The sequence below is a fragment of the Pipistrellus kuhlii genome, unplaced genomic scaffold (genome assembly GCF_014108245.1).
Source record: "Pipistrellus kuhlii isolate mPipKuh1 unplaced genomic scaffold, mPipKuh1.p scaffold_m20_p_6, whole genome shotgun sequence".
NCBI classification, from domain to species: domain Eukaryota; kingdom Metazoa; phylum Chordata; class Mammalia; order Chiroptera; family Vespertilionidae; genus Pipistrellus; species Pipistrellus kuhlii.
Window position 1 is genome coordinate 31,659,163 of NW_023425562.1, and position 22,922 is coordinate 31,682,084.

Genomic DNA, 22,922 nt, shown 5'->3' on the forward strand with positions numbered 1-22,922 from the left:
GAAAACAAGGTCAGAACACAAGATGGCGAAGCTGAGAGATGGAAAGAACCGGAACCACTGAATTAATCTTGAGTATTCTGCCTCCAACTTTCTGTTCAGTGAAATAAAATAAATTTTCTGTATTTTCTGTATATTTTTTTAAAAGAATGGGTGCAATATTATGCAATGCTAAGAGGACAATTGAACTGTGAAGAATATCTGTACCATCCGAGGACATGGACATGGATGTGCATGGGTTTAATGTGCAAATAGTACCTTCCCTTTTAGCAACATTTCAACAATAATTCAACAATTATTAGTGAGACAGAACATCTTTTCATAACTTGGTGGCATATAAATGTATTTTCCTATGAATTCATGTATCTATTTTCCTGTGATTACCTCCTTATAGCTGCTCCCCATTTTATTTGAATTGGTTGCATTATTTTTTATTCATTTATCAGTCTAACGCTTTTTGTTATGTTGTGTAGTGTTGCAGATATGTTCCCTATTCAATGACAGTTTCATTTCTTTTATGGACCAATAATATTCCATTACATGGATATGCCACATTTTACTTATCTATGCGTCTATTGATAGACATTTGGGTTAATTCCACATTCTAGGTTTTATAAATAATGCTGCTATGAACTTCATATAAACTTTTGGAGTTTGTTACATTCCAATAAAAAATTCTGTGGGGCTGGGACCGGTTTGGCTCAATGGATAGAGCGTCGGCTTGGGGACTGAAAGGTCCCAGGTTCAATTCCGGTCAAGGGCATGTACCTTGGTTGCGGGCATATCCCCAGTAGGGGGTGTGCAAGAGGCGGCTGATTGATGACTCTCTCTCATCAATGTTTCTGACTCTCCATCTCTCTCCCTTCCTCTCTGTACAGATTCAATAAAATATATTTTTTTAAAAATTCTGTGGGGATTTTTATTGCGATTGTATTAAATTTATAAATTAATTCGGGAAATTTTTATTACAATATTTCATATTTCCATTCAGGAAAATTGTTTTCTTTTATAGTTACTTAGGCCTTATATATTGCCTGCCATGAAGTTTTATCATTTTCTTCATAAATTTCTGGTGTATTTCTTTTTTATAATTTGGACTTATTTTATAATGTTTTTTCATTGTGAATGAAATTTTCAAATTAAAATTTCTATTTTGTGAAAGCACTGAAAAGAAAGGGGCACAAAGGAAAGGCTTACAAATTACACAGGACAGAATGATGGGGCGAGGCAGTCACAGCCATCATCTCCCCCCCAGATGCCAAGGCAAAGATGAATGGCGAAATTGTTTCATGGTTTGAGAGCATTTAATTGCTCTCTAGTGTCACCAGACCATGATGGTTTCCTGTGAAAGGTTTCCCTCTGCGATACCATGCAGGAGTTGAACAATCATGAGAGGGCATTTATGTTGTTTGCCCCAGCACTTAAGGTGCCATGTTAATGATAGCACTGCCACATCTTATTACTGCCTACATTTTAGAATGTGACTAAATGCATCCCTTTTATTGTTCTATTCCAGGATTTCCAATGAACACTCTCCCAAACTCCAGATCCGGAGTCACAGTTACTTGAGGGCAGTCAGTGAAGTCTCCATCAACCGAAGCCTAGACAGCCTTGACCCTGCAGGCCTGCTCACGTCACCAAAGTTCCGCTCCAGGAATGAGAGCTACATGCGAGCCATGAGCACCATCAGCCAGGTGAGCACCTTGGCCACAGGCCATTCACTGCACAAGGGTTACTGGACACTGAGAGTGACGAAGTGAAGTGACAGTCATTCCCCTAGGAGACTGCTGCTGAAACAGGCAGGAGGTCTGGTCTGAATGCTACTTGTGTTTTGCCCCTGCAAGCATCTGGTATCAACTATCTACCAGCAGGTGAGGGGTCTTCTGCAGATAGATAAAGCACATCAGGGGAGTCCTTGGAAATGCATGAGCAAACACTCAGCATCAGTAAATTTGTCAGCAAGAAGTTAATAGATGAGGCTTCCGTTGTAAGATGCTCAAAGGATAAAAGGACATTGCAGACATCATTGGCAAAACCAAGGCAGTATCTAATCACAAGTATTAAGCAGGCCATCAATACAAGAAATGAAATACCATTTATTCACCTCAAGTGGGTCCTAGGTGAATAGCATGGCTTGGTAATGAGACAGAAGTCCACTTCTAAGAACTGGTACACAGGACTGGGGATGAAGACTCAATAAAGTTTGCCCAGCTAGCATAGCTCAGTGGTTGAGAGTCAACCTTATGAACCAGAAGATCATGGTTCTATTCCTGGTCAGGATACATTCCCAGATTGTGGGCTCGATCCCCAGTGTGAGACATGCAAGAGGTAGCTGATTAATGATTCTTTCTCACCATGGATGTTTCTCTCTCTCCCTCTCCCTTCCTCTCTGAAATTAATAAAAATATATTTTTTAAAAACACTCAATAAAGGCAATGTATTCAGCTAAAGCTTTTCTAGTCTCTCCCCACTCAAGGTCTCAGAGGGCATGGGACAGCAGTGTACTATCTAAGCTCAGGGTTAAAAGGTACTCTTGGGGCACCTGACCTTTTTCTTGTCCTTCCAGAGGAAGCTTCTGAGGCACCTTCTGCCTTTCTGGTGACCTCTGGAAGGACAAGAAAAAGGTTATTTTTAATGATGTTTAGAAACATTTCATTTACATGTATCTCACAATTTAAGAAATAAACACTATGCTATTAATTCAGCTAATATTTACTGAGCTGAACACTGAGCTGGATTATGCATGTTATTCAGTGATGAATATAACATAATCCCTACCACCACCACCCCCAAAGCTTACAGTCTAATGGAGAACATACAAAAAAGTTTAAAAAGTGCTGTCACAAACATTTCTTCTCGAACATTGCATAAACACTCTGAGATAGGCAGGGCAAGAATTAGCAATAAAGCCACCTTTACTAGGTCAGGCACTATGCCAATTGCTTTATATTTTTAAAATATTAGTCCTTCTAAGCTCCCTGTAAGATAAGTAACCAGATGTTAAATGAGACTGTCTTTATGGTCATGAAATTGTCAATAAGATCCAGAAGCGAGGAGAAAAAAAATATTAAGTACCCAGATTCTAAAGTGAGAACTTCTAGGCATTTTAACAAATGAAGTAGTACTTGATTCTTAACTTCAAAAAATGCTAACCTAAAGCATGTGCAAGGAGTAGCAAATGCTCTAGTTTTGATGGAGCTTAGAGCACTTGAAGAGGCAGCAGTGGAAACCTATTCTGAATTTTATTCTGGAGACATTTTTATACAAATGGTCTTGCTTTCCAGACCCAATTGTTTGGAGTTTTTTCATTAGGAATTGGATTGATTAAAGATTAATTAAAACTTTAGCTTTTAAGCAAGCAAGAAATCTGACCAGAATTTAGACATAGGATAATTAATCTGGAAAAAAAAATGTGGAAATGTTAGAGATGATGGGAGGCTAGGGCAGAGAAGCTAGTTTGGAAGACAGACATTGTGATCATCAAGGTGAATTAATGCTACTAGTGGTGCTGTAGAGCTTGTGATGGTGACGGTGATGAAGATGGTGTTAATAGTGGTAATGGTGGTGGTAGTAGAGATGGTGGTGATGATAGTGATAGTAGTGGTAGTGATGGTGGTAGTGGTGGTGGTGGTGGAGATGGTGGTTGTGGAGATTGTGATTATGGGGTGATGGCAGTGATGTTGGTCTAGAGAAATGATAGTATAGTGTGGTATTGGTATAGATTAGACAAATAATGCACTTGAACAAAAAATGGGGGTATTATAGGCTAAGCATTGAAGCATCTCTGATCTCTGAGTGAGACCCTGAATAGAACCATAGCTCTCAATTCACCTACTCCTTGATCTATATGGATTCTTGAAGAGCAAAGAAAGGCAGGACCACAGTGAGATACTGCCCACTGATGTTCACAAATCCAACTCTCGGAAAATAGTTGGTGCCTCATTTGGTGAAGTTTGTACTTGTCTTGTCCTTACTTTTTCACAATAAACAATATAATATAACATTTAAAACTTCTTTAAGCTTATCTTTATTCTGGACAGCCTCATGATCACATAGCCTTCTAGAATTATAAAATCATAAATACAATTGTTATGTGAGCAGAATACATCAGTGGGTTTAATATTTTTATTGAAAAAATGTTCATATATATTCACTGCATTTATAATTTTATGCATTTAAAACAGGAGTACATGCCACTACCTCCATTGGGACATTCTGTGTCACTACCCGCATTGGGGTATTGTGTCCATGCAACTGCCTGCTAGTAGTCCCTGAGTCAGAGATATTACCTTCTGTGAGACAATATTACTTCCTGGTGAGAGTTTAATGAGATATCAACAAATTACTGAAGAAGCACATTGATACTATAGCAAGCAAAGCTCTGCAACTCAGTGGTATCATCATTTCACCTTAAGTAAAATACAGGAAGAATAGCCATCCTAAATGGATTCCTAATGATACCTCATTTTTCTAGTTCTATATCCAATTTTCAGGTAACAGCATCTTTAAGGATAATTTCAACTTTCAATTTCAGTACCAATATTGCCATTATTCAAAGGAGAATAGTTTCTTCTTCAAAGCAATACTACCATATATGTATTCTAGACTTTTCAAAAAGTGGTTGGCTTTTATAATATTGAAGATATGCTTTCTTATAAATCATTAGTAGCAACTCTAATAGTATAGAATTTAAGTGCATTATATCCTGTACCCTTTTAAAACCTGAGACATGTATTTTTCAAAGTCTCCTAGAAAGATCAAAGTAAAATGTTGTAAGCTAAGAAATTGGTCTAGAATAACTAAATAGTATGTTTGACATTCATACCTCACAGAAATAAAATAACCATAAAAACAGATTGTGCTTGAATGTTAGAGAATAATTGAACATCTTTTTATATGGTCACTCCCTTTTCATGTTTTGCTACATATACATAATGAAGGCTTTTAAAAGTGAGGCTTGCCCTAGCCGATTTGGCTCAATGGATAGAGTGTCGGCCTGCGGACTGAAGGGTCCCAGGTTCGATTTCTGTCAAGGACACATGCCCAGGTTGCAGGCTCAAACCCCAACAGGGGATGTGTATGAGGCAGCCAATTAATGATTCTCTCTCATCATTTTTTAATGTTTCTATCTCTCTCACTTCCTCTCTGAAATCAATAAAAATCTATTTTAAAATAATAATAGTAGTAGTAATAGTTGTTGTTGTTGTGAGGATGGAAATGAAAACGTTTGTTTACATATAGTAGCAATCTATTGTTTGCCAGATACAGGCTAGAAGCTTTGCATAGTATCTCATTAATTTCATATGAGCTATAAGATCATTTTTTTATTTACAAAACTCAATCTCAGAGAGTTGGAATAATTTGTCTCATTCTTCTCACTGTGCTATATCAAAAAATAGTATACAATATTTATGCAGTGCCTAAAAATATAGTATGTATTCGTATATATTACTTTATTTTTATCCTTAAAGCATCAATATGAGATAGGTATTATTTTAACCATTTTACCGATGAGGGAAGTGAGGCCATCTAGAACTATTTGATCTATATTTGTGCATAAATTTGATAAAGAATAATCTTTTTATATGAAAAAGTAGTGTTAAGCACTTAAAAACATAGTTATTAGTAAAACTAAGACTAAAGGTAGGCTGAAGTGGGACAGAACATATAGGTTATATGCTCTTATAATGTAAATATAGTACAACTATTTTAAAATAAGGAAAGAATGGAGAGAGCATATGTAACCCCTCCCCCCCAAAAAAAGAATTGCTAACTGTTTTCAGTAATAATATGGTCAATAGTACTATTAATGTGTTATTATGAGGCTGTTATGTATGTATTGTGGAATAAAGCAATTGAATTATTATAGGATATCCCAATCCTGTTATCTCTGTGTACAGGAGAAACAGTATTTAGTATGGAATAAATAAATAATTATAATATAGAAGAGATTACACAAAAACCCTGCAGTCTGGATTTGAATTGGAGCAATTCATAACCTAGTTCTGTCCGCTGAGTTAGGCTAGGAACAATGAATGACCAACGAGTAGCAATAACAACAAAGTTTCCTAGTGAGCAGATTGTGTTCTTGGGATAACAATTTCCGCTAATAGAGAGGAGGTACTTGGGAGGCGATACTGACTCCAGGACTGGGCGGGAAACGTATAAGATGAGTTTGGAATACTTTGTCATAACCAATATCCAAGAAGCTACTTGAGACTACTAGCTCATGTCAAAAGGAGCCAACCAAAGAGGTTCCCACTGGCTAAAGCTGAGGCAAATTTCAGTTCAGTGAGAATAATAAATGAACTATGTTTAAAATCATCAAATGTGCTTACATCTATGAGTTCCTTTTGATATTTTTAAATATACAGTTCACTTTTGTTAAATAAGAGGAAACAAATATATTACCCTGAAACTTAGAAAATAAAAGTGAAAATTCCTTTTTCCAGTAGTTCCCATATCAACTAAACCATTGAGTAACCAAATAACATGAGAGGAAGCATTTCTTTATAAAACTATTCCTAAATAGTAAGAGCTTTTGGAAATAAAATATCACCATTATGCAAACCCTCAATGAGTAATGGATCTGGACATTTGAGCAGAAATAGTTCCTAACAACATAAGAGAGGATTCACACATGATGTGCCTCCTAATGAAAGAACTGTGACTTCTAGTCTTGCCAAAGGGATTGAGCCTGGCTCTGATCAAAATTTTGGATCCAAAGAAAAAGAAAAGAAAAAAATCTGGATCTAGCTTATACTTTTCAGGAAATATAAAAGACAAAAAAGGGCTTATGCAAAATCCCACTGTGAGTATGAAATCTGCAAATCCAAACTATGGTAGTCTCCTAAGGTCAAATGATATAGATGTTTCACTGGATGAATTATGATTTTTAAAATGGATGAAGGAAGACATGTAGGTTAAACATGAATTAAAAGATACATTAATGTTCAAAATTTGTACAACTGAACTATAGAATATAGGAATGCACAATAGGATTTAAAAAAAAAAAAAGAAAGAAAGAAAAGTTAGGAAAGAAAAGGAAAGGAAAAGAAGTGATTGCAATAGCAGAGTATGGGTTACTTTTGGAGGGAGGGTGGGAATTGTCCTTAGGATGGAGCTTATGGCGTCTTGTCTGTGCCCGAAGGTGAGCGAGATGGAAGTGAACGGGCAGTTCGAGTCGGTGTGCGAGTCGGTGTTCAGCGAGCTGGAGTCGCAGGCGGTGGAAGCGCTGGACCTGCCCATGCCCGGCTGCTTCCGCATGCGGAGCCACAGCTACGTTCGGGCCATCGAGAAGGGCTGCTCCCAGGACGACGAGTGCGTGTCGCTGCGGTCCGCCTCCCCGCCGCGCACCACTACCACCGTGAGGACCATCCAGAGCAGCACGGGTGAGTGAGCCACAGCCCTTACACCACACAGTGTGTCCTTGCCGTTATCACACAGTCAGCACAGCAAAACACCACCCCTGCCCTGCAAAGCCTCCGGCCACATGCACACCCAACCTTCTTTCTCCTTCACCATCTCTGCTTTCAACAGAGCAACATGCAGCTAGGGGCCCAGGAGGGACAGCAGAGGGGACCAGGAGGGACAGCCCAGGGGACAGGTCTTTACAAGATCCCCACTCAGCATCCTAGGTGCCAGCAAAGTCATTCCAAACAACTCTGCTCCCCATAACCAGCTCTGACGTTAAGGGGTGTGACCCCTGAAACAAACCACACACCGTGAATGTTGAGCATCCCAGAGTAGGGATGCTCTTTGAATGGCAAGACATCCACCACATGCATATCTCCAAAGGCCTGAGATGAATGAGCCAGTAACCTTGACTGCACATGTTACAGTTCCCTTTCATGTCACAGAAGGCAGGTTTATTTCATTATTTTAAAACCTTCTGACTGTCATGTGTAGAGCGCACCTCCTTTCTCCTCTCAATTGAATGTAGGTTTGTGCCCTGAAACTGTATTTTTATCGGTAGATTTTAGGCAGACGGGCGCAGAAAAGCTTGACTGGTTTTCTTGACACTGGGACCTGCCCGGGGAGGCAGCCATGAGTTACGTACAACAACGCCTGTGTGTTTTTACATTTATAGCATCTGTGTCCAAGAAGAAAACCCCCTCCATCTTAACAAGGCTTCACTTTACGATTAAGTTTAGCATCACTCCAATACAGAGAAGTTCTACGATATCATCAACCCTCGCATCTAGATAAATAATGATGACTAAATTAGAAGAAAAAACTTATGCCACAACACTGCATTATTCCATTTCTGTTCGGGGTGCATCAAATGCCGGTCATTATCATTCAGCCAAGAACTTTGGCAGGCTTGAGAATAAGTCCTCAAACCTGAGTTACAATCCTGTTAACTAGAAATATGAGGTTGAAGTAGGAATCTGGGGGAGAAAAAAATATTAGCGGCTAAACAACAGGAGTTCCTCTTGACGAATACAAAGAGGTGCCCCCAGACATTGCACGGGCCCCGTAGAGATCTCGGCCATTCTCCACCCTCCCCCCTCCTCCCCGGGAGCCATCCCCAAGCAGAGACTGTGGATGTGCCTTCTTGTTCACTCAGAAACTCTGTCAGAACAACCACAGATGAGACTTATAAATTAAAAAGCGCTGATTTATGCAATGTAAAACTATTTGTTTCATTATCATGGGCATGTTTCTGTGTGTGTTTGCATTTGTGCAGTAAGTGCCGCTTCAAGGTCTGCCCTGTGCCTGTAGCATATCACTGTCTTTAGGTGTTTCCTCCCTTTTATCATCCCCACCCCCCATGGCCCTTCCCCAGGGTCTGCTCCATTCCTCACTCCACCAGCTGCTCTTCTGTACGGAAACCACCCCTTCAATACACAAGACGCAGATGCTTGCTCCGAAGAAGGAAGGGGAGGACAGGGGCCACTGGCTCACTCTTTCCGCCTCGGGGGGTCTTACAGATAGAGTGGCAGGAGACTCCAGGTGGCTTGTGTTTTGCTCCCACTCGGAGGATTTCTTGGAAAGACAACTTCCTGCAACAGTTCTTGTCTCATGGTCTTCGCGGCAAACACCTGACCTTTCTAAGACCCTTCCAGACACTCCGGAGGTTCCCGGAGCTCAGCAGCAGGGTTACCAGATAAAATCCAGGTTGTCAGTTAAATTTACATTTCAGGGAAGTAGTGAATAATCTTGTCATGTGTGTAGACCCCAAATATGGCAGGGAACATACTGATCCTACAAAATTGGCTGCCTCTGGCAAGCCTATCCAAGGAGATGAGAGGTAGTCCATTCCTCACTCTGTGGTTATATTTGGGATCCAAATTAAACTGGAGAGGTCTCTGTGGGAGAACGCCCCAAACCAGGGAGCAGGAAACAAAAACGGCGAGGAGGTTATTGCATCTGCTCTTCGTGGGCTCTGTGTGTCTCGTCCTAAGCAAAGAGCCACAGCTGCAGCTCTCCAAGTGGGACGGAGACAGGCTTGGCGGCAGCTGCAGGCGGGCAGGGCAGGAAGATGGGACTTGCCTTTGGGGTGGACAGGCATAAAATATCAGGTTTTTGTACAGGGCTTCACCCTTACATCAAACTGAACATTAAGATGTATCATCTTTACAGTCATGGAAAAATGAACCATTAAAGGAGTTATAAACCATTACAGTCGATTCTAAGTATGCACCTCAGATATTTAGTAGTACCTTAAGAATTTTAATATCACCTTTCACAGTTCTCTATACTATAGATTTTTTTTTTTGGGGGGGGGTAATCCACTGTTTTATGATATAATAAGGTTATGTATCCTTCATTCTACCCTCCCATTACTTCTACATGACTCCCTCTCTCTCTCTCCCTCTCTCTCTCTCTCTCTCTCTCTCTCTCTCTCTCTCTCTCTCTTCCCCTCCTTTCTCTCCTTCCCCTCCTCCTCCTCCTTCTTCTTCTTCTCATTCTCCTTTTCCTCTTTTTCCTTCCCCTCCTCCTCTTCCTCCCACTCCTTCTTCTCTCTCTCTCTCTCCTCTTTTCTCTCTCTCCTCTCCTCCCCCCCTTATCTTCTTTCTTCTCTCTCTCTTCCCTTTCTCTCTCACGTAATCTCAGTATTATTATTATACGAATTTCCTTCTACTAATTTCCTTCTTACATTGAATAAAATATAATTTCATGTAGACACAGAAAATCTACTTTCTCATCAGATGACAGGATGTACTAACTTTTGACAGAGTGCACTCATCTGTGGAAATCAGGAAATTACTTTGCTCTAATTTTAACCATTTCCCCCATGTACACAGGTCAGATTTACATCCATTCTTTTACAACATGGTATGAATTTCCCTTCTGTTTCTCTTCCTTTACTCCTTATTCTTGGATATCACAACACAATGCCTTTTTCCTAAACTTCCCCTTGCCTGAAAACAATTCCTCATTTTGGCAAATAGCAGTTATTATTTATAACTTCCCCCCACAACAGCCCACATTCTGAGTCTTTGATTTTTGTGTTGATCTATTTTAATTGTTCAAATTTTCAACAGATTATACTGTTAAGCTTTTCTCTTCCAGCCTTGTTCATTCTTCATATTAGCAAAATGAAACCATACACAAAAGAGCACCAAAAAGTGGCTGGTGTCATTTGGGAGAGTCGTGGCTTTGGGCTGAGTTCTCTGAGAGGTCCTAAGGATCCCTCAGCAACATGAGTGAAGATGGACAGATTGGTCACAGCAAACCACACAAGTTGGGAATGGAGTTAGAGTGACTTGTAATTAGGTTTCCTTTGATTTATTGACTTTTGGGCTCGTATAAATAGGATAGAATCTTACATTCTCTCAGTCTATATAACCTGCTTCAAGCGCCCAGATATTTCTCCATCTAATAGAGTGAACAAGTTTTTATATAAACAATTGCAACTGGGACTATTCGTAGAAAAGTAAAATGCAAAAATGGGCAATTACCCACACAACTGTGGAAAAACAGACACCCTTACTCAGTCGTCCAAATATTTTAGTTTAAAGTAGGACTTGGCGCCAGCAATATACCCAAACCTTCACTTTAGAGCACATGTGTCAAACACAAGGCCCGCGGGCCAAATCCGTCCCGCCAGGCCTTGCAATGTGGCCCGCACTGCGCTGTCATCACTGCACTCCGCTGCGTTTCCATCACAATGACAGTTTATGACTGTTCAGTAAACCATTCGGCCCGCGATTTAGGCTGGATTTTAGATTTTGGCCCCTTCTCTGATTGAGTTCGACACCCCTACTTTAGAGTATTGAATTAAAGCTGCCTTGTTTGGAATATATAGCTGTTCTTTAGGGTTGTGATATTCAAATGAGATCATTAATAAGAAAGCATTATTTAAGTTATAAACTACAATGCCTCTACCCTGTGTTTGATTTTAAATTTCTCAGCCAAGCTTAGTTTATTAATACTAATAATGGCTAAACCTTTGGTCACTTATTACTTAAAAAGCATTATGAACTGCTGCATAGATTCTCTCAGGTAATCCTAAGGAATATTCTATGATGTGACTTATGCAGTTCCTGACTAGGAATGACATACAGGAAAAAAACAATGACAGCGTTAAGACTTTATTATACAACTTGACCAAAGTACGGTACTACAGCTAGAAGTGGACAGAGCAGGCCCAAATTCTCGTTGCCTGTCAGTAAATGCTTAATGAAGGATGGTATTCCCTGAAATAATTCAATACCAAACCTGTCTGCTAAGTGAGAGGACTCTTTTCTTTAATGCTTTCTTCCCACAAATATGCATTTAATTCCTGCCATGTCTAAAACTTGTGTTTTCCATCAAAATTTCTGAAAATACCTCTTTTTAAAAGAAACTGTTCTGTTCACATAATATTTTTTTTTATATTTTATTAATTTTTTGCAGAGAGGAAGGGAGAGAGATAGAGAGCTAGAAACATCGATGAGAGAGAAACATCGACCAACTGCCTCCTGCACCCCCCTCACTGGGGATGTGCCCGCAACCAATGTACATGCCCTTGACCAGAATCGAACCTGGGACCCTTCAGTCCACAGACCGACGCTCTACCACTGAGCCAAACTGGTTTCAGCTCTGTTCACATATTATTGACATGCTTTTCATATTGGTTTGTCTACCTGTGGAATATCTGTTTAAAGTGAAATTAAAGATGTAAAATATAGAGAAATTAAAATGCATAGAGAAAAGGCATATAAAAAGAAAATACTCTTTGGGCTTAAAGTTTCATATTACACTTTTCATTTGGCATTATATTGGATTTAGAGATCAAATGTCTAATCCTTTGATCTAACTATAGCATTGTTAGCACTGAAGGGGGGGGTGGAGAATTTTTGCCAACTCTCTTATAAACTAAGCAGGTGGTAAATTCTGTTTTGTGGTTATAAAATGATCAGAGGTCTCTGCCTTAGACTAAGTAAAAAATACAATAATTTAATCCTGATCTGACTGGTCTCTTGACTGAGTTGTAAAGCAAAGATGTGAACATTCATAACCCAGTTACAAAAGTCAATGAGAAAACACCAGTTTCATACCTTAAAAGTATATTTCTGACCAAGACAACTCATCCTGAATTTCTGAGTAGGAGTGCCATCCAGTCTCTCTTAAAGCCCAACCTTGAATTTCTTTTCCATCTGATATTTGTATTTCATCATACATTTTCTCCCACAATTAAAGTTTTAAGTTTCAGAAAGCCAGTCCGCACCATCCACTACTTAGCTTCTGAAAAGCCTTCCTCTCTTCCAAAATGTTGACATTGGCCAGAAAGTCATAATGAGACATTGTTTCCTTTTATCATTTTCAAGGAACTTCTTTCCATCCTCTTTTAACTTTTTATCTCTATAAGAAAAGCCTAAGTGACCCTTACAGCAGAACGACCAGGATGACCGGTCACTATGATGGGCACTGACCACCAGGGGGCAGATGCTCAATGCAGGAGCTGCCCCCTGATGGTCAGTGTGCTCCCACAGTGGGAGCACCACTTAGCCAGAAGCCGGGCTCAAAGCTGGCAAGCACAGTGGTGGTGGCGGGAGCCTCTCCCACCTCTGAGGCAGCATTAAGGAGCAGGAAGCAGGCTGGCGGTAAGGAGCGAAGGGTCCTGGACTGAGAGAGGGAAATCTGCCTGCTGGCTTAGGCCTGCTCCCTGGGGGATTGGGCTTAAGCTGGCAGTCAGACATCCCTCTGGCAGCCTGGGAGCCCACAGGGATTGGGCCTAAGCTGTAGTTGGACATCCTTAGCACTGCCATGGAGGTGGGAGAGGCTCCCGCCAGCTCCGTTGCACTCGCAGCCATCAACCTGGCTTGTGGCTGAGCAGAGCTCCCCCTGTGGGAGTGTACTGACCACCAGGAGGCAGCTCCTGTGTTAAGTGTCTGCACCCTAGTGGTCAGTGTATGTCATAGCAACCGGTCATTCCCGGTCATTCTGTCGTTAGGGTCAATTTGCATATTACCCTTTTATTATATAGGATTATCTTAAATATTTTTTTCCACGTACATTGAGGAGGCTATCATACAATGTTATACTCTTTGCTTCAAATGTCAAACATAACTTAGAAAATTTTAGAGAAGAAACGTCTATTGTATTTACTCATGTTTTTTCCCAAGTTTGGGACATTTTAACCCATTATCTCTATGACCACATTTTCATCCCCACTCTCTTTCTCCTGTCCCCTGGGTCTCCAGGGACAGCAGCAGCCACAACACCCTCGATGGGGAGTTTGAGAAGAGTGGTGTCCTTAGGAGAGAATGTAGATGGATAAGCATTTTTTCATCTCTATGATAGGACGTCTTCTGCCTGTCAAAAAAATAAATAAATAAACCACAACAATTATTTACACATTTAGAGATGCCCACCTACCACAACCCAACTCTCACCAATGGGAAACCACCCAAAGTTACATCTAGTTACTGCTTCCTGTACGCAGTGCCTCTTAGCACTGTCAGAACCCATTACCTTCCTTCCCAATCCTATCCAAGTATTCTTTTTTTTTTTTTTACACATATTTTATTGATTTTTTACAGAGAGGAAGGGAAAGGGATAGAGAGTAAGAAATATCAATTCGAGAGAAACATTGATCAGCTGCCTCCTGCACACCCCCACTGGGAATGTAGCAACAACCAAGGTACATGCCCTTGACCGGAATCGAACCCAAAATCTATCCACTGAGCCAAACCGGTCCTGGCCTATTCAAGTATTCTTTATCACCAATCTACAACCTATGAGCTAAATTACATACTCTTTAATAATATTCAACTACTCAAAACAAAAACGACAATCTTCACGTAAAAAAAAGGTGAAGGTAGAGAATTCTCAAGGACAACAGTAACCATTGTCCTTTAAATAATGTAGCATGACTTGAGTGACATATCAAGTCACAGTTGAACTTCAATAGAGCACAACTTCTCTTTAAAAAAAAAAATAATCCTAATACTAGTGATGCTCTGTTTCTATAGCTTATGGAATTTTTTATTTGTTAAATTCAGATGGCAGCTATAGCAATATCTTCTCTAATTTATTGACAGCACATTTATTGTATCTCATTAAATAAAAAGAAGATTGATGTAAATCCAGGTAAAAACTGACACAAATTATAGTAACTTTCTTTTTATTTAAAAACTAGTTACCTGAAACATGAATGAATAGCTGTCCATCAGGGGGAAAAAAAAAAAAAGAAAGAAAAAGAAACCCACACTCCAAAATCCTTTAATACTTTCTAAATTGCTTAAATCAAGAGAAAGAATGCTCTCAACTTTGGTCTATAGCAGTCTTGAAGTCTGCATTTTATTATATAAGGTCTCTATCCAGTACCTTGCAACAGGGTTAAAGATTTTAAATATCACTTAATTTAAGCTTTACATGGTTCAGCAATTAGCCTTTGAAACACAAGCCTACAGTTCTCTCACTTAAGATTTGTCCAATGAATATTTGTTGATAGTTGATAGATAGGTAAAAATAGAGGATTTCCTTGGGAAATTTTCTGCTTCAATGAAGACTAAAAGTTTCTTGGATGACGCCAACATGTACACAGAAGCAGAAAGTACTTGGTTTTTTCTTATGCTTCTGAAAATAAACCACTTCCTTTGGGAGAGAGTGGGATGGTTGCCTGTCTCCCCCACACCATCTTGAGGAACAAAGTTTCAACCTTTTCTTATTTGGGGAAAGAACTTCTGGAAATAAGCGATAATAAGAATCCAGGAGACTGGTGAATGTTAACTTCTACCAAAAAGAAAATTTTAAAAAGGCTTCCATTTTATTCTCAAGCTGTTAATTCCATTTTATGTATTTTATCCCCACTTCTTTTAGCCAAAGCCCCATAGAGGTTACTTCCCTACCTTTTATCTCTCTCATATGTGTAAATATGGAAGCTGTGTTAATAGTATCCTCAGCCCTGACCTGGTCTCAAATTTCTATTTAATTTGTGAATCTCTGTATAAGAGGACTTCATGGGCTTCTGATCACATCTCTGGAGTGAGTATTAAAACATGGGAAAATCTGCAAAGGATTTGCACCAACATTTTTTCTTTATTTTTTCTAGCTTTCCCTTAAAATGAATAATTTTTACCCCAAAAATTATTAAAACATATGAAAGACAAGAAAAATACTGATAAGCTCAAGCATCAGCCTGAGCACCAAAGGGTCATGGGTTCAAAACCCAGTCAAGGGCACATAACTGAGTTGCAGATTCAATCACCGGCCCCAGGCAGGTCTCATGCAAGAGGCAACTGATCAATGGAAAAAACATATTCCTGGGTGAGGATTAACAACAACAACAAATAAAACGCCAAAACTCCCACTCTACTTCCATCTAAGCCCTAAGATACTACCCAAACCATGTGCTGAATTCTCAAGTAACTTTTTAAATGTTCATTATTTTTTAACTTATCCTTCTATAAATCTGTTCTGCAGAAATAATGTGGAACAAAGTAAAAGTTACAAAGATGTTCACCACAGCCTAATTTATGATGGTGAAAGATTTGAACAACCTTTGTTGGTGGTGAATACTTGTCTAACAAGTAAAAGAAAGGTTAAGTAAGTTATAAAACATCATTTCAATGGTTTATTAGAATGTAAAATGTGTTTCAGAAAAGTTATAATAATAAAATTAGAAAACCTGATATTATATTATATTATATTATATTATATTATATTATATTATATTAATACAGAAAACCAGAATAATCAAACAATGCCAGAGAGTTTGGAGTCACACTTTATTATGCACAGGTCCAGAGGAAAATGTCTCTCAAATTATGGACCCCAACATGGAGAAACTTTCCCTATTTATATGTTTTTAACCTTCTTTGTCTCCTAAATATGGGGTGTTTCTGGCCCCTTTTGCAAGTTCTTAAAGAGCCCCTATGTGCTGGGGCCTTGAGACTTCAACCAAAGGCCTGGCCTGGTGTCAGCACTGATAACTTCATCTGGGGAAGGTTTAATGGCCTCTCTGAAGTGGAAGTAGTCTTATTTTCCTTATTATTTAAGCAAGCAAGTATTTACAGAAGCCAAATAGCAGGGTTAAAATTTCAAAAAGCAATTTTCATATAAGATGGATGCTTCAATATTATAAATTTAAGCACATTTAAGAACTATCCAAAACTGTATTTGTGCCTATAGACATATATATATGAACCATGTCAAGAAATTGTGCCCACGGGGAAAAAAAGAAAGAAAGAAAATGCACTAGAATGTTAAAGAGCAGTTATTTTGGTATTGGAACCAAATTTGTTGTTTTGTTTTGTTTTAATCTTTATATTTTATTTTCCAATTTTTCTATAGTGCACATATTTTACTTTCATAATAAAAGAAACTTTATTTTTTAAAATAAATAGCAAATATTTTATGGTTAGAATCCTATAGAAAGCAATAATAGAGCTCACAGCAGTCTATCTTTAGGTTTTACCTTTTTTCTTTTATAGCTTTGTTGTTAAATGAAGTCTCCTAAGCTCAGAGGTTAATTGAGTATGGTCTCTAGAAAGAGGCCCCTTTGTTATTGTCAGTTATCAAAGCACACATCTCCTTCTGAGAAGGAATTCTTTAAAAGCAAAATGAAAACCAGTGTTTAAATCCCTCCCTTTGTCTCCCTGACTCTCCTGGTGGTAGCAGGTGAAGTTTGTGTCGATTTCATTGCTTTTCTCTTTTCCCTTCAGATTCAGAAGCAGTTAGTAATTAGCGACCGAGGGTTGCAGATGGTTTTTGAGGTGAAGGGAGTTCAGGACAATGGAATAAAGCTACATAAGCTCAGTTTAGAGCATCTTTAACAACACAAATCCGTTCCTTTGTAGTTCTTTCCCTGACAAAGCCCAACTCTTATAGGCAGACTTTCAGCTTTTACCAGCCAAAGAAGGCCCCCAAGCAATTACCATAAGAAGTGGATTCTGCCACGGCCACAGTCTAATGTAGTGGTGTAAGCCGCCTGTCTTTTTAGAAAGGCTGTGACAAACTCTTTAGAAAGTAGAAAAAGTGAAGTGCCAAATGGAATTGTGGAGAGTTATAGGAGATATTCCTCATTGTTCTTTAGTGAGAAAGAGTTATGTCTGGCTGATGTGGTTCAATGGTTGAGCATCAACCTATGAACCAGGAAGTCACTGTTGAAGTCATGGTCAGTTCCTGGTCAGGGCACATGCCCTGGTTTCCGGCTTGATCCCCAGGAGGGGGCCTGCAGAAGGCAGCCAACTGATGATTCTCTCTCGTCAATGTTTCTCTCTTTCTCTTCCTTTTTCTCTCTCTAAAAAATAAATAAATAACATTTTAAAAAATAAAAATCTAAAGAGAGTGATGTTAGGAACTCTTGCTCCATGAGAAGTGTCAAGGCAACAAAACAAAGGCGAGTGCTTTGCCGGGTGGATGCCTGCCAGCCTGGGGGCAGCGCTCTGCAGAGCTGGTGGAAATGAAGTCACATTCTTCTCAGCATCTGCCCTTTCATTTCTCAAGCCTCTCCCAGGTTTCCTCTTTCAAACCTTTGCCTCCCCTCTTCCTTATTCTTGTCCAGAGAGATCTCAAAGGCACTTGGTGTTTTTGATCCATTCCCACAGCTCTAGGGAAAACTTGAGGAAAGATGAAAATAACCATGCCAATCAATTATCTTTTATGATGTATATTCTTCTAGATCTCTCTGTTTAAGAGAACATGGCATAAGTGTGATCCAGGAACAAGGGAGGGAGGGAGATTAAGAGAGAGAGAGAGAGAGAGAGAGAGAGAGAGGGAGAGAGAAACATCAATTATCAATTGGCTGCCTCACACATTCACCCGGCCTGGGTATGTGCCCTGACCTGAATCAAACCTGCCACCTTTTAATGCATGGGACACTCCAACCAATTGAGCCACACAGCCAGGGCTTAACTGATATCTGTGGGACAAGTCACTTCAGAAGCATTGTGGAACCTGCATCTGAGGAGTGCAAGAGAAAATGCATCCGCTGTGCTGTCTGCTGAATTTGAAAACCCACGTACATTGGTCCATACTTCTAAACCTGTTAATCCATTAGTGGCATTCTAGTTGAATGTGTGTCACAGGAGGATTTCGACCGGAACCTGATGAGCAAACTGAAGCTTATTTCCTGACTTGTGCTTGAGGGGGTCGCTGTTAGCACTAATGATAACTGAATGTGTCCTTTCAGAGCCTTCCTTCTGGGATTGTTCCTCCCTCCCATCACGCACAACCCTGGTTCTGTCTGAAAACAGTTGACAGTTTGAACTCGTGAGTAGTTTGTAATGATCCTTTCCAGATATAACTCTCCTTTGATTCCAATTGCATAATGGGGAGCCCTAAACCATCTCAGAAAACGGCATGTTTTTGTTGTGCTGCCAAAGCCAGACTTAATAGGATTAAACTACTGAATAGGCAACCCACACTTCCCGCCTCAAACTCGTTCTGAATCAAAATGTTTTAAAAGGTGTGGGGGTATACTCTGGTTTCTCCTCAGATCGTACAAATCTTTCCCCTTAAAAGGTGTGGGGGTGAGGGGGTAAGAAACTTGTGGTCTTCAGATAAAATGCCTTCTTAATTATGGAACTATTTCTGATGTTAATACCACATCCCCAGAATGATTTGGGCACTTCAGAAGAAGGCAGGTTTTTAGTAGTGCCTTTAGTTGCTTGCCTGTATTTTCTTATATAACTCAAAATTATAAATCATTTTTTAAACCTTTTATTTTTAGATCTTCTCAATGACTGCATAAGCCTTGATTATCTGAGTTATATGTCCACAGGTTTTCCAACCGTTATCCATCTTGGATTACCCCACCTTCCTTCTTATCATTTCCAGCTCCTAATCTTCTCACTTGACTGGTTAATATCAGCTTTGGTAGGCTGGGGACCTAGTAAAGGCTCTGGAAAAGGTGAGCGAGAGAGGTCAATCAGTTGCAGCTGTGCAAACTCTAGCTCAGCTGATAGAGCTGTGAAGGGTGGAGGGGAAGCAGGGAGAGGAAGAATTGGTAAAATTGTCTTGGTTCAAAATTACTGGATTATACTCATGGTGGTTCACGTGATGCCTTATGCATATAAATTTCCCCATATCCCGTGTCTGATTTTATACCAAGGCATTGTTTTATGAGGCCTAATTGAAGATAATAACAACTTTAAATGCCAGCAGTGGCTCTTTTGCAAATATTCCCTTAATTCTCTTCCTCTTTCCACCTCCCACCTCCAGCCATTTGAGCATCCATCTGAAGGATATTTTTGTAAGAAAAAAATATATATATCAATAAACTACCTTGCTGTCTTATAAATTTGACTTTCAAACTGATGAATTGATTGAGAGGTCATTGGTTCAGCTTAGAACTGCTTCGATCTTTGGGGCAGCTGCTTAAACTTGCAGTTCTGCAAGCTGCAAAAAGTGGTAACTTCAGCATTTTAACTGAAACTTGTTTTCACCTCCTTCGCCTTCCCATTTTCTCTGCTGGAGATCCCTGCAGTTTCAGTGGCAATGGGCAAAGGAATAACTAGAGGGGCAGTTCTGTGACTTGATAAATCCTTGCCGATAATTAGCTCCCCACCACCTGCCACTGCACACCCCACTTTAGTGCCCTTTAATGGGTCAAGATCAGAGCCTATTAGTTACTTGAAGAAAGTTACTTGAAACACCTGGGGCAGTTTCAGCTCTTCAGAACTGACGTTTATAAAGTGGCCTCTAAGGAGAGCCACGTGGAGTTAACAGGTATAGATGAGAAGCATGAGCTCCACGTAAGATTTCCCAGTGGGAGAGAAACCCTGGAGATAGAGGGTCTTTCTCATGTGAAGCAGAGGGCAACGAAAGAGGAGCTGCTCGAGCAGGCCCCGCACCTAACGTTGCTGTCCCCTGGGTCCAGCCTGGGCGCTGCCGCAGAGGCTGCCAATCTGGGCCTTGCTGCGGGGCGTGCTCTCACCCTCTAGTGGAGCAGGCCAGAGGTGAAGGCAGGGGTGCGTTTCTCGGCAGCAGCTGAGAGGGCAATACATACGGTGAGATTCCCCATTTGGAGTTGCAACCTCAGCCTTTAGACAGAGAAGACTGACTACCAAAACTTCTAGCATTAACCCACTATCCTTTTCCCCCCAAATGTGAACCTACAAAAAAGGCCTCTCACCAGGACCCAGGCATAGTTTCTTAGGATCCATGCAGTACATAAGTCCCCTCTTTTCCATGGGGATACATTCCAAGACCCCCAATGAATGCCTGGAATTAAGCTACCCTGTTTCCCCGAAAATAAGACAGTGTCTTATATTAATTTTTTTCTCCCAAAGTTGGGCTAGGTCTTATTTTCAGGGGATGTCTTATCTTTACATGTGCTAGGTCTTATTTTTGGAGGATGTCTTATTTTCGGGGTAACAGGGTAGTCAGAACCCTATCTATATATAAAAAAGCCTAAGTGGCCAGTAGATCATTTGACTGGTTGCTATGACATGCACTGACCACCAGGGGACAGATGCTCAATGCATAGGCATGGAAACATGGAACAGACTGATGAATCTCAGAGGGAAAAGGAGAGGGAGAGGGCAGGAAGAAATTAACCAAAGATCTTATATGCATATTAGAGGGTCCCTCTGCCTGGCCTATGGGATTCGGGCCAAAACTGGCAGCCTGACATTTCCCAAGGGTTTCCAGATTGTGCGAGAGTGCAGGCCAGGCCGAGGGAACCCACCAGTGCACGAATCCATGCATCAGGCCTCTAGTATATTCTATGTTTTATATATATATATATATATATATATATATATATATATATATATGTATGTGTATATATATATATATATGTATGTATGTATGTATGTATGTATATATGTACCTTCTCATGCAAAGAAAGCACTTTACAGCTTCTCTTTGGCATATCTGAATTGCCAACATCACTTCTCTTGTGCCTTAGGGCCATTAGTAAGTAAAATAAGGGTCACTTGAACACAAGCACAGTGATACCCCAGCAGTCAATCTGTTAACTGAGACAGCTACCACGTGGCCAACGGCCTGGGAACATACACCGCGTGGAAACACTGGACAACAGGGTGGATCACGTCCAGGGCTGGATGGAGCAGGGTGGTGTGAGATTTCATCACAGGACTCAGAACAGCGTGCAATTTAAAACATGAGTTGCTTATTTCTGGAATTTTTCATTTAATATTTTTGGGCAATGGTTGACCACAGGACATTAAAACTGGAAAGAAAAGCACAGATAAAGGAAGCTATTGCATACATTTCTATATGTTTCCCTTCTCCACGGCCCCATCCTCACTTTCTGTGGATAAACCATATAATCACCGTCAGACAAATGCATGTCTTATCCCTAGCCACAGCCAATGTGGCTGATTGTCTGTGGGATATCTGAACCACTTTTCAGGTGGTTGGTCTCACGTGGGTAACTATTTGTATATTTTGTCTTACATTTCATTCTTGTCCCAGTAGACCGATGGGGCTTAACGTTCTATTTACAAACAGGCCAATTCACCGGGCTATCCTTTAACCTGGCTTTTGTAATTCATGGCAATATGATCTGATTCACTTTAATGATAAAAGAATTGATCACTAGAGCCATTATGTGAGGCATCAGGCTGTAGCTTTTATCATCTCCAGTTATCAGGTTCTTATCAGATTTCAGTGCCTGGAACAGTCTGTGATGTGCTTACTGCTTTTCCACTTCCTTTCAAATAATTACCACCCGGGCGTGGCCCAGCATGGTCCATGCTGCCTTTCAGACCTCTCCAGTTATTCTTTTGGACTTTTCTGTTCCAGGCACACGGCCTTCTTGTCCCCCCTCACCCACAGTGCTTCCCAGCTTTATCCCATCGCAGCTGCCCAGATTCTGCCCTCGGCCTTCGCAGGACACCTATAACCATTAACTGCTCACCCGGGCACCTCGGGCAATGGGATGGGGAGCTCTGGCCTTCTGTACCCCAGCAAGGGTGTGTTCCAACCTCAGGTTCCAGCGCTGCTGCTGCCCATCCTTGGAATCCTCTTCACTCCCCCACCCCAGGGTCCTTGTTCTTCCTGGCACTATCTCACAGCCACTGGTGCCACCCTGTGTCACCCCTCTGTCCCTTGCTCTGCTTTCTTTTCCTTCATGACACTTACTGTTCCAGCTCTTTGAAAAGCTCCATCTACAGCAGCTGCCTTAAAAATATCTGTGGAATGAACATGGGAAAGAAAGCTGCGCTCTTCTCCCCACAGTTAATGGTACTGACTCTCGTGGGCGCTTATCTGGGGACAATGTGAAGGCCATCAGACATAGACTGCCGTCCTTTTCACTGTCCCTCCTTCTGACACAGAAAACAAACAAAACAAAACCTCGTGTGCCACTGCAGGGTCTGGGTTAGGGGTGGGAAGTGAAAGGGCGGGAGTGAAGTGGGGCACCCCCCACAATCTATAGGGGCAGGTGAGAGTGTTCAGTTTTCCAAAAGGAAGCATGAACCTCGAACCCTTCAAATCACCTTCCCCACACACACCTTCTCTTGGTCGGAGTCGGTCAGACGGAGTTGGAAAAGGTCTTGGTTTATGGTGGTTAGTCTCTC

The 22,922-nt window shown here is 40.6% G+C and overlaps 1 protein-coding gene across 12 annotated transcripts in view; it reads left to right on the forward strand.

Moving 5' to 3' along the window:
- Positions 1-22,922, forward strand: part of DLGAP1 (DLG associated protein 1) — a 572,027-nt gene that overhangs the window by 436,131 nt on the left and 112,974 nt on the right. For all 12 annotated transcript variants that reach the window (XM_036418494.2, XM_045574247.1, XM_036418496.2 and 9 more), the window contains 2 exons: positions 1,514-1,691; positions 7,148-7,388. In XM_036418494.2, coding sequence (XP_036274387.1) covers positions 1,514-1,691; positions 7,148-7,388 — 419 coding nt within the window. The remainder of the gene's footprint in view (positions 1-1,513; positions 1,692-7,147; positions 7,389-22,922) is intronic.